General features: G+C 43.5%; 1 protein-coding gene across 2 annotated transcripts in view; it reads right to left on the bottom strand.

Annotated features, from left to right (window-relative positions):
• MYB (MYB proto-oncogene, transcription factor) overlaps positions 1-7,424 on the bottom strand; it is a 34,537-nt gene extending 27,113 nt beyond the window's left edge. Inside the window, exons 1-3 of one of the 2 annotated variants that reach the window (XM_036247976.1) lie at positions 7,196-7,424; positions 2,811-2,928; positions 957-1,028 (exon numbers count right to left, since the gene is read on the bottom strand). In XM_036247976.1, coding sequence (XP_036103869.1) covers positions 957-1,028; positions 2,811-2,928; positions 7,196-7,218 — 213 coding nt within the window. In that variant the 5' untranslated portion in view covers positions 7,219-7,424. The remainder of the gene's footprint in view (positions 1-956; positions 1,029-2,810; positions 2,929-7,195) is intronic. The other variant, XM_036247978.1, reaches the window with a different exon arrangement.
• Between the last annotated feature and the right edge of the window lie 5,435 nt (positions 7,425-12,859).

Below are 12,859 nucleotides of genomic sequence, written 5' to 3'. Positions count from 1 at the left end.
CTCCAGGGCCAGGCAGTAGACTTAATTTGTGAGACTAAGTCACTGTTGTTGGTTTTGCAAAGATAAGGGGAAGCTGCATTTTAGGAAGCTCCCCTTGCCAATGGATAAGAAAATAGAAAGCTACAAGTAGAGAAGCCAGTTAGAAAGCCATTGTGATGATCCAGAGAAGAGGAAGGAGACCGGACCTGTGGAAGATGGAGGGGAATAAAAAGAAGGCAAGTATGACAAAGGAATTCCAGAACTCTTAGTCAGGCTTAGGTGTAGGGGATGGGGAGTGAAATAAGTCTAGAAGCACTCCATTTTTTAAACTGGGGTACCAAAAGCATGGCTATTTTATTTATTTATTATTATCATTATTATTATTATTATTTTAATTGATTTTTTAATCCTCACCCGAGGACATTTTTCCTTTTTTTTTTGTTCAGAAAGAGTGGGAGGGGGAGAGGAAGAAAGAGAGAGAGAAACATCGACGTGAAAGGGACACATCGAGTGGCTGCCACCCGCACGACCAACCAGGGCCGGGGACAAAGTGCAACCGAGGTACGTGCCCTTAGTGGGAACCGAACCTGGGTGTCTCTGGACCGCAGGCTCTAACCGCTGAACCAAACTGGCCAGGGCAAACATGGCTATTTTAAAAAATGGGTAATTTAAAAGAAGCTGATGGGGGAGGGGGGGATATCACAAGGTTAGTCATCTACCATATAACAAACCACTAAAGCTCTAATTTATCCTAACAAATGACAAGACAAAACAAAAAGCAAACCTTTTTAAATGTTGTAAAATCCTTTAGTAATATATTTAGAAACCCCAATTATATGTATTACAATATACACTACAAGTTACGGATGAGGGATTTCTCCCCCTACTTCTTACGTGTAGCAAATATGTAATGTCTTAATATACTCTTTTAAATCTGGGAGATTTCCTTTTACAGGAAGAAAAAATTACTAACTTACCGGGAGATAATTGGCAATAACTTTCCAGTCATCTGTTCCATTCTGTTCCACCAACTTCTTTAGTTTTTCATCCTAAGATATTTAAAGTATCTGAGGATATCAGTCATTTACTGTACAACTCTATTCAAGTTAGAGTAAAGGGGAATCAATTCAGTCATCTAATTGCTCAAAAATATCCACATACAACAGATAATTAATGTAATATACTGGTTTAGAGCATAGATTTATTTAGAGTCAGACAGACCAGAGACCATATCTTGACTCAGTTACTAATTAGTAGTATAAGCTTGGGTATATCATTTTGCTTTTTTGGGCCTTAGTATACAATGGGAATGCTGATGTCAACAGCGTTATTTGGGGGTAACATGAAGTAACTCTGCAAAACATTTAGCATAATTCCTGGCTCGCTGAATGTTTAAAACATGGTAACTGTTAAAGTTTTACTCTGTGGGGAAAGAAACTAAAGAACTCCAATGTTAGAATCAAGGCATTTAACAATGGCAATAGATAGGATCTCAAATAAGAAATAGTTCAACCACTATTCTAACATTTAGATAGTTTAACCTCTTTCATATGAAATATGGAAGATCACTTTTCTTAATAAACTTGAAGGCATGTATAAGAAAATCATTTCATTTTTGTATCAAGATATATATAATTTAAACTTATTAGAACACAGAACTTAATAGAACATACTTATTAGAACGGAGAAGACACAAAACATCAAGGGAAAATCTTTCAGTTCACTCTTTCTAAACTCGTTCTATCGAGTGAAAGAGAAGGCTCACATTTTTCCAAAGGTAACTTCACATACAACTTGGATTCCTGGCATAATACAGACATAGGACTGAGGAAACCAGATCTTCTATATCTCTATATCTGTTAAGGATCACCTAAGTCAAAATCTCCACAGGTAACATATGCATTTCCTGTGGACCTCACTGGAAATCCTACCTATCTATCAAGAGGAGCTCTGGTTTAAGTGAAGTAGGGTGAAATGAAACTGAAGAAGAGTCAATTCCATTAATTCTAACATAAAAATCTTTAAAAATCAGTTCCAAAATATTTGAAACTTTAAAGAAAAAGCAACTTTCCCCATACATTAATAATTTCTTTCCTTAAATATTTTTTATCCCTACAAAGATCAAACTTTTGATAAGCTATCTGAAAAAGGTAAGAAGCAGATATATCTCCTTGGCTGCTTTAAGAACATACTTCCATGTATAGGGCTCTGTGAAATATTCTATATCAAGAATGTAAAATGAGTCCATTAAAACAAGACAAGTTCTGTGAGTGTTTTGTTTTATTCTATTGTTTTGTTTTTGGAAATTGCAATTCATCCATTTGTTCAGGGAACATTTGTTAATATTCCAGACATGTAGCCCTGCCCTCAGTAGACTTGTAGCCTACTGAAAAAGGCATGTGTGTTATAGCGACAAAAAGTAAGAACATGTATCTAATGACTGGAGAATGCATCTAACCTGTTTAGGAAGCAAGGGATGATTTCACAGAAGAGGCAATATCTTCACAGGTAATGAAGAAGTAGTAAGAAGTTGTGGGGCAAAAGGATAAGAACAGAATAGGCAGGGGGAAACACAGATGAAGCAGGAAACATTAAGTGAGAAGAAGAGGACATTCAATGAACCACAAAAAGGTTGGAAGTTGATGGCATAGTGTACATCTGGGGGGGGGGGTAGTGAGAGGGAAGTATAAGCATGCTGCACAGGCAAGCTAGTATACGACTTCAAAAGCCTGATAATGAGTTTGAGCACCTGTAGTTTAGCTGAAATTTTGTTTTCCATACATTGACGCATTCTAGGTTTTTCCCCATGTTTTAATAACATGATTAGTTACCTCTTCCCTGGTCCACCTAGTTTTCCCCAAGTGACGCTTTCCAGACTTGGGAAGCAGCCCATCATAGTCATGGTCACACATCTCAATGTCTTCATCATCCTCGTCACTACTGTATATGCTGCAGAAATAAAAAATGGGCAGACGTGGACTGAAACAAGAAAATTTAAGCTATGGCATTATAAAAATTACACAAAAACTTCTCAACAATCTTTTCAAAGGTTATGAAAATAGAACTTTGAAAACTTGAACAAGATTGTTTTCTGCATTCTGTTGCTCTAGTAGTGTAAACTGGTTCTGCTGTTACTGGTCTCCACAGATACAGCAAAGGACCTGGCACTTTCTTATTGCTCTGCATGTTTAAACCTGCTGTTAATGTTAGACCAGTGACAAGTTACACATTTGGCAACCTTCCAACCAATGAAGGTTTAAGTTTAAAACTTAATGTTAAGGACAACAAATGGAATGAGAGTCCAAGTCCTTTATATAAGTATACACTCAAGATCTTTGGCATATGTCACAATATTTAAATAATAGTTCCCCACTACAATAAACAACTCAATTATGTTGTTCCAATGGGACTAGTGTTTTATTAAGATAAAATATTTCAGGAAGTAATATACCCAACAATATAATTATAATCATCTCTTAAAGATTAGAAGATTAAGGGAATCTAAGAGGAAAAGATTTAAAAACCTGAGGAAGGATAATATAATCAAGTGATTTGCTTTGTAAATAACATTAATATTAAACAGTTCAAAACTCCAGGCCAGGTTGGTCCAACATGTGGCCATGTTTACAATATTCAGTTTCCAGAGTAACTAAGTGAATAATTAGGCCACTTGATACTCAGAATCTTACTGTTTTGTTTTGTTTTTACCTCTTACTGAATGGCGTTTGAAATATCTTCAAATGTACTTAATTCAAAACTGAGGGATTCCCCCAGGTGCGTTTAAAAAAAACCCATTACTGTTTTCAAAGGAGCCTTTTCTCTTACCTAGTTGGCCCAAACTATGCATTTTAATAACGTTTGGAGTTACTCTATACTTAATGTTTATTAATCATATACTGATTAGACGAGAGTAATTTTACAGTCACAGTTTACTTTTACTTAATTTTACTTATCAAATTAAGATATGAATAAAAATTATACTATCTTAAAATGTCAATAAAATTTATCATTGTAATATTGAGAAATCCATGAAACTGAGATCAATAAAATAATGATATAAAGCAATATCAAAATGAAACTTATTCTTTTTAAAAAGGAAGTTTATATGACTATCAGGTTTGTCTTTCCAAATTAACTTAGAAGCATAATTACCCACCCTTTATAAAGCAAGCAAAATTGCTTACCAAAAATCCTGAATTTGAGGTTCTTATAATTTAAAACTATTATTTTGGGCAACAATCTGAAGGTCCAGGATGTGGAGTGACAAGTAGGATGTGATCCACACATAAAATGCCATCACTCACACACACACACACACACACACACAGCCATTAAACTGTATTCATAATATATAGCCATTTCTTTCATTTAATGTCCATCCCTTCAGGCATGAGCTTAATAGTATTCTGCAGTGTCAACAAGAGGGCTGTAACTTCTGATCAATAATTACAACAATTTCCCTTTAAAAACAAACAAACTCCACAAGCATCATAAATGAAAACATTATTTATTAGAAGCCTAGAGCTGTAGGTCAGCATCTTTTGAAAGGTTCACAGGGAACTCCTCAGAAATCCCCCAAATAAAATGGCATCCTTGTGAAATATCCGGGATACCAAGAAAATCAGAGTAATCTGAAAGCGGAGCCATAGTTTCAACTCAATTTAGCTTTTCAGGTTTGGCGGGATCTGGAGATTACATTTTCAGAACTTCTCTCTTGGAAACAGCTCAACATCCAAGAACAAGCAACATACTCAGCCGCCCATAGGGGGCAGCCAACATCAGTTGAGGGAGAACAGGCATCAAACAGGACTAGAGTTCTGGAGGCAAAGGTGCCAGTCCCAGTTTTGCCTCCACCTAGCTGCGTGACTGGGACAAATCACTTCCTCTCTCTCAGGACCTCAGTTCCTCGCGTATGCAGAAAGGGCTTGGATTCTATTTCTAAGGTACTTTCCAGTGCTAGCAAATAATAGTCCCGCGTCTTCCGTGCCTCTTAAAAATTAAGCACAGAAGCAGAGATGTGCTAAAGCAAAGTCTTGGGGGAAACGTGGTGCCTTCTGCAGGTCCCGAGGAAGACGTGTGCGGACCAGAGCGAGCCAAGGGCTGCCCGCACGGCTCCTGGGTCCACCAGCAGGCTGGGCACGGGGTCTCGCCTGTGAGATTTGCATGCGATTTCCTTGCTCTAAATTGTCCCGGTCGCCTAAGCAGCATGATTAATTTCTACTAAGGGCCTGAAATAACTTTTCCTTTATCTGTTCTGACAAGATCTCAGACCCAACAGTCAGAGAACTTTCAAAGGCTGATTTCAGGCTTGATGTACTCGACTCCCCCACCTGCTAGACCTGGTGTGGTTACAAGAGTACAACTATGAATATTACATTCTGTCAAGGAAACAAACCGTGCAAAGAAACGAAAAAGCAAAAAGGTGTTGGGGGTTGGGAAGAGGGAGGGGAGCGGGAGGAAGTGCCTTGTGGCCGCTACTGTGATTCTAGAAAAGGGGTTCAGACTCATTTCGCTGACCTGGTTAATAATCCCAGCCGAGTTGACGCCGGCCCTGCAAGAAACGGCTTCGAGCCGCAGCCGGGTTTCTCTTCCCCCTGAGGCAGGTTCAAGGCTCCCGCCCCACCAGGCCGCCTCCCCCCTCCGCTACCTGGGAGCCGCAGGGAACGAGAGAGGCCCCGCCCCGCGGGGACAATCAAGAGTTCCCTGAGCGGAGCCTTCAGCGGGCCTCCTCCCAGCACCCTTTCCCAGCTCTCGTCCAGCTCCTTCCAGTTTGTGCTCTCAGAAAAAATAGATGACCTCGGAACTTTACTGTTAAGTCCCAAAAGCGAAGGTGAAACCATTTAAGGAGCAGCACCCCTATCCCGCTCGGCCGGTCCCGGGGAGAGGTGAAGGGAGCCAGCCCCCTCCCCCAAGTCGCCTCTCTTTTTCTCCGGCGCCCAGCCATGCTTCTGTACTGCTCCCCGCCGGGCATGGTCCGAGGGTGCTGCTGCAGGGCCCACACCCACGCTCTTTGCAACTTCCCAGTGTTGCGCGGGGAACTGCGATCGCCGGTTCCAAAACAAGTACAAGCAAACCGAACAACCCGGAGAAAAAGAGGTTGAGTTTGCTTTGCTTCAAGAGACTTTTTCCAAGAACCTCTTCGCTAGGGTCCGTCTGGTCACCCCTCCTCCGCCCGGGCGACCTAAGGCGGCGGGAACAGGGTGCAGGGAAGAGCCGCGACCTCAGCTACGTCCACGTGTGCGCGCCGCGCCTGGACCTCTAAGCCAGGGAAAGAACCCGCGGGGATTGCGTCCCGGTTGCGCGGCAGCGGCCTTGGGTGCTGCCCGCCTCCGTCCCTTTCCGCTGAGTGGCAACCGAGACGGTCACCGACTAGCCTCCAAACCTAGCCGCTCTTAGGGAACTCCGGCGCGTCCATTCTGGGAAGTCCAGAGACGGGTGGAAGGGATAGCGCCAGCAACTGACAGTTCGGGCAAGTGTCTCCTCCCTTCTCTGTTCCCGTTGCCCCTCTGTCCGGCCAAAATGTAAGGGGACTTCACCCATCCACCCCAAGTGCGGTGACATGTGCGGCGCGGGCGCATGTGCAATGTTTGTATTAGAAATAATAACCTCGCAGAAAATAATGATTAAAACAGGGTTTAAAACAATTTTGCAAACGTAGAGAATCATTTCCTCCCCTAAAATCTGTTTTTCCAGCCGCCTGTCAGCTGCCGCTCTTCTTCGACTCCATAAAGAATGAATGAAATTTAAATTAACTACCTGCAGCTACTAAACAATCCGTCATTTTCCCTATACCTGCCATATGCTCTGCATTTCCAAGTCCAAACAAATCGTAATGCATCCAGTAATTACGCTGCGACTCCCTCGCCGACACCCGCTGCATCAAGCCAGGGACCTAGTGGGTTCCCAGGGGCTGGTGGACACCCCTGTGCCCCCGGCTGGAACATGCTGCTTTCTCCCCTAGATAGAAATGTATCCCCGTGCAACTTGCAAAATGAGCCGCAGGGCGCGCGTCCCGACATCCCGATATATTTCCTGCATTAGGCTCTTCCATTCATCAGTCTCTCCAGCGGCTTCTGCTACGGAGGCAGAGGCTCTTAGGTCCTCGCAGGATCTGACAGCCCAGCACAAGATCCGGAATCGAATTCCCACCTGTTCTCCGGGAGCCCGGCGCCCCGCGCGCCCCCACCTGCGGCCGCCCGCCCGGGCTCCCCGTTACCTGTGCCGGGGTCTCCGGGCCATGGCGCGGCGGGCGCGGGGCTCCGCCAGGAGCCGCGGGGACCGCAAGGGGCTGCCGCCTCCCGCTGCCCGCCGCCTGCCTGCGTCCTTCCCCGGCTGCGCAGCGGCGTTCCGCACTGCTGGGGCGAAGTTTCTCAGGAGAAAGAGGAGGAGGAGGAGGAGGTCTCGGAGGAGGAGGAGAAGGAGGAGGAGGAAACAGGTTGATATTAAAGTGTAAACTCTGTAAACAGAGATGCCATCAAACAAAGAGCTTTGGACACTCCCCCCTCCCGCCAAATCTGGCGCCCCTGCAGTGCGCACGCGCCCTCTTCGCCGCCTCCGCGCCTCCGCGGTCGTCTTGGCTGCAGCCCGCCGGGCTGCGGAGCTAGCTGGGCCGCGGTTCCCTCGGCTCTCGCGCCGCCGTGTTGCGCCTGGCGCGCCGCGAGGCCCGGGCGGCGCGCGGGCGGGGAGCCCGGGGCCAGGGAGGGGTGGTCCGGGGCTGCAGCGGCGCCTTTTCCTGCGCAAACCCCGCTCCCCGGTGCGGCCGCGAGGGCCCGCGCCACGTCGCGCTTATGCCGCCTCCCTCCTGCTCGGCGGCCACACCACCGTCTTCCCACTCGGCATGCTCCTAGGCACCAGCACCAGAGCTTGCTGGGCTCTGACTCACTGTTGCGGGGGTGGCAATGGGCGCGCGGAGGGTTGGGGAGGGGGCGACTCCCGCATTAGGGATCGCATTTTAAGCTGGGTTTAAGACTCAGCTCTCTGGAGATGGGGAAATGGGGATGGGGTAGTAGGGGATGGGAGCATATATTTTCATAGGACGTTTGGCTAAGGTCCTTTTTTAAAAAAAAGAAAGAAAAAAACACCTCTAGTTTAACTCAGTGAAAAGGGACGGAAATTTCGAGTGGAGCTGGAGAGACCACCGCTCACGTATGGGACACTGGCGGAGCTCTTACTGCCCTCTTAGATCCTGGCCCACACGCCACCTTCGAACGGTCACGTGCCTTTCACTCTCACCGGGGCGCACGCCCGGCCCCACCCACGCTGCCCGGCCCTGACAGCGCCCACCACACATCTCTGCCCCTGCACAGCTCTTGGGTCGCGCGCCTGGATAACACACCTGCAAAATCCACCGGGTTCCAAACAGCCCATCCCTAGCAGAACTCAGGAAACCCCACGTTTGCATGCGTGGTTCTAAAAGTTAAACAATTTGTGATACGGAGGTTGGTATCCGAGTTTAGTTTAGTTTGAAGACTGCTTTAGTAGATAAAAATCATCCAAGACTTTCATGTTCATTTAACTCGGGGCTCCCGAAGAATTTAAGGGAGAAGATAAGTGCTGAATTTATAAGGATTGATGATTGGGGGATTTTAGGGGAGTTTTAGTTTTACTTCCGTTTATACACTTGTACCATTGGGGATTTTTTTTTTTTTTTTCATTCTCTGTACACACTAATTTATTTTTCCTTTAATCTTATAGGAGTTTGAGACTTCTGCTGACTGGGTTTGTGGGTGTCCTATGTGCCCTGGCAGTTCAAACTTAGCTCAGAAAGCATTTTTCTTACTAAAAAAGCATTTTCTTACCGAAATGAGTCATAATTTTATTAAATGGTGAAGCATGTTAGGTTTCAAGTCTTTATCTGGTGTTTTAAACTTTGTTTCTTAAAAATTGAAATATAGTCTAAATTCTTATCAAAAAATGTTAGTTGCTAGTAAAGTTTTAAAATTCCTTTCTTCGTGAGTAAACAACACTAAAACAAAATTTTTGTGAGATGTTTCAGTTCACAATTCTCAAAGGCAAGTAAGTCACTTGTAAGTGTATATATTTTCAAAGCCAGTATTTATTTCTGGTTTCTATAATAAAGTTTCTCCACATCAAAAATAAACACATTTGCCTGGCCGGTGTGGCTCAGTGGTTGAGCGTTGACCCATGCACCAAGAGGTTGCTGGTTCGATTCCCAGTCAGGGCACATACCCAGGTTGTGGGCCAAATCCCCAGTGGGGGGCATGCAGGAAGCTGTCAATCAATGGTCTGGCTCCTGATGTTTCTCTCTTTCTCTCCCTCTCCCTTCCTCTCTAAAAATCAATAAAGAACAGAAATTTAAAAAAATAAATAAACACATTTAAAAAGTGTCTAGAACAAACATCTGAAACCACCCCTAAAGGAATTGTATTTTGTCTTTGGGATTACTTTGTGAATCTCACTGGCAAGATTCCGGAACACTGAGCCTCTTTGCCACAATGAGAATATCTGAACCCTTCCCAAAGTGAGTTCATAGCCTCTTTCCCAAGATTCTTAGGAGTTAAAACTGCTCTATGATTCTTAAACTCCTTTTAAGTAGAAACATACCAAATTCCTTTATTCCCTTTGTGCATCATTTTCCTATGTGTTGTTTTGAGAATTTATAATACTTTCATTCCCCAGACATTTTGGGATATCAGTTCACATTTTTCGTCATATGTGTGACAAAAATATATTTGGGGACAAACATAGTTCAATAAAGAGTATACATGCAATGATTCTTACTAGGCTAATTGGGATATATTGCCACCTGATACGTATATGGAAGGATAGAGTATAATGGAGTTACCATACATTCTTGTGTAAATAAAAATATATTTTCAAAAACATTGCAGAATGGCCCTGGCCGGTTTGGCTCAGTGGTTAGAGTGTCGGCCTGCGGTCCGGAGAGACCCGGGTTCGGTTCCCGCTAAGGGCATGTACCTCGGTTGCAGTTTGTTCCCGGCCCTGGTTGGGTCGTGTGAGTGGCAACCACTCGATGTGTCGCTTTCATGTCTATGTTTCTCTCTCTCTCTCTCTCTCCCTCTCACTCTATCTGAACAAAATATCGAAAAATGTCCTCGGGTGAGGATTAAAAAAAATAAATAAAAACAAAAAAACACATTGCAGAATGTTTACTGTAATTATATACATTTCCTTTCTCCACTTACATTACAAACACATTTTTAGATGAATTTATATACTTTTCATTACTCTCAATTTAGAAAAGTATCTGTTGTATCCATTATTCTAGCTGTGGCAGGGCTAGGATAGAGCTAACTTCACACACAAGCTTTTATTTGCAATGCACTAGGCAGGGGTCAGCAAACTTTCTGTAAAGGGCAAGATAGCTATGTTGAGTATTATTCTCTCTCTCTCTCTCTCCAACCTTTTAAAAATGTAAAAGCCATTTTTAGCTCAAAGGCTGTATCCACCCTGCAAGCCATAGTTGGCCAACACTAAAACAGTGATCCTCAATCTCCAGTGTGTATCAGAACCACTGGGTGTTGCCATGAAAAATGCACAGTCCCAGGTAGTCCCCCTAGAGACCACGATTCAGTAAGTCTGAGGCAGGGCCCAGGAATCCGCATTTTAGACAAATACACAAATGATTATGGTGGAAGAGATGTCCAGACCACTGAATGACAGTCTTCACATTAGAGTGAAGGCAGGATGATAGTTACCTTTGCCAGTCATCTCACCACCTTCCCCTACTTCATTCTCTTTCACCTCTTAAGGATGCAGGTTCTCAATGACCCCAATTAACTCAAGTCCTTGAGAAAGTTGGTACCAAGCGATCACAGGGTGGACCACAGGAATACCTAGCAAAGGTATTCCTTCTTCTTTTGCTACTAAACATCAGTCTCACATCTGATATTTGGAAGAAAAGGAATCACTTGCTAATTATCATTATGATTCTCCTAAGGAAAGCAAGCACTTAAAGCATTTTATTTTACTCTAAACATTGGGGAAGAGTTGATAGAAGAAAAATGTATAAAAGATCTATGTTCCAGCTCTTTTGCTTCTGGTTGCTGAAAAATCCTGCACATGTAGTAGATCTTTAATACCTGTGACCAGTGTCCCAAAGATGAATGAGTTTTATCAATGATGGTGACAGACCAGGTTTTAGGGTCTCTGTGTCTCTAACCACCCACCTTTCCCCACTCCCTCAACGTAATTTGTTTCAGAGCATTCAGGGGGGAATAATTACAGTAAACACCAAATGGTGAAAATAATAAAATTCTTGATCATTTCAGTTAATGAATGACAAATAGCTGGATCATGTATAATAATTGAAATCTGTAGGTTTGAGATAAACCTTATGTTGGCTCACAGTAAACCTTTTAGTAATAACCATGGGGAAGTGCAATGTTTCCTAGAGCCTCCATATGAGATAGTGACTACATAAATAATTCCTGGGTTTGGCATTTCTTACGATTTCATCCTCCTGATTCTCTTAAACTTATATATTCCTATGACAACCAACCTGCATATTTTCCTAGCCATTTAAATGGAGTCTTGAATATAAGGTAAGAGTTCATGATGAGGGAAGAACATCCCAGTGGAAGGGGAAAATGTGAGCAAAAGCACACAACCAGAAACCATAAGGCATATTGCAAGCATGGAGAACAAGGAGGTGTCTACATTGCTTGGAGCAAGGAGAGCTTTGAAGGACAGGGGTGTGTGTGTGTGTGTGTGTGTGTGTGAGAGAGAGAGAGAGAGAGAGAGAGAGAGAGAGAGAGAGAGGGAGAGAGAGAGAGTGGGGGGGCTGGGGGAGAGTTTGTATATGTAATGGAAGAGCTACATTTGGAAAATTAACCTAACAATACCATCGGATAGATCAGAGTGAGAAGGTGAAGGGGAAGAGGTCAATTAATCTGTCTGGACAGTAACCCTAACTGGAATAAAAAAGGAGGGGTCATATGAGAAGAACATGCATTGGAAAAACCTTTAAGACTTAGCAACTGATTGGATGGCTTTTGGAGGCACCATTAATAGAAATAGGGAAGTCAGGAGGGGAAGAGAAGTGTGGGCTAAGGAGATTCAAAGAGGAAAGTGAGTTTAGATTTCGGTGTGTCAAGTTTGTGGTTTCTTATGGAAGAGATCCGAGTAGCATTATTTAGCAGGTGGTAGAGAGTGTGGGATCCCAGTGTGGAGAGGTCAAGCTAGGACAGTGGTTTGCTGGAGTGAAATTTTGTGAGCCAGTTGCTAGACACAGACATTATTAAAAATGAAATTATTTAAATCTACAATTAAATATATTTTTTAAGGTAATAAATATTTATAACTCTTCATTTCCTAATTATGTTGCTACACTTTACTACTACATATGCTTCTGAGGTTATTTATCTCTAGCATATCTGCATGGTAGAAATACTATGTAATGTATTAATGTGCATACCATGTTCAGTGAAGTCATCTGGGTAGCTTGCAATAGACCAAGATTGTAGTATTTACACCACATAGTAGCAAATGCTACAAATGAGGCCTTCCCCCAGAAAACTGGTTGTTAAACCTTGACCAGGGCAACACTGAGTAAAGGCTATATTTAAGAGTAATCTGGCCCTGGCCAATTTGGCTCAGCAGTTAGAGCATCGGCCTGAAGTCCAGAGAGACCCGGGTTTGGTTCCCGCTAAGGGCACATACCTCAGTTGCAGTTTGTCCCAGGCCCAGGTGGGTTTGTGCAGGAGGCGGCCACTCGATGTGTCCTTTTCACGTCGATGTTTCTTTCTCTCTCTCTTTCTTTTCCTCTCTCTACCTCCCACTCTGTCTGAACAAAAATGAGAAAATGTCCTCGGTGAGGATAAAAAAAAAAAGAGTAATCTGCATGAAGTCGGCAATCATGCTAGTATACGACGTTGTATAGCGAGATGACCCCGGGAAG

This window comes from Molossus molossus, unplaced genomic scaffold (assembly GCF_014108415.1).
Source record: "Molossus molossus isolate mMolMol1 unplaced genomic scaffold, mMolMol1.p scaffold_m16_p_8, whole genome shotgun sequence".
NCBI classification, from domain to species: domain Eukaryota; kingdom Metazoa; phylum Chordata; class Mammalia; order Chiroptera; family Molossidae; genus Molossus; species Molossus molossus.
Note: the sequence above shows the minus strand (reverse complement) of the source record. Positions and strands in the feature narration are given on the sequence as shown.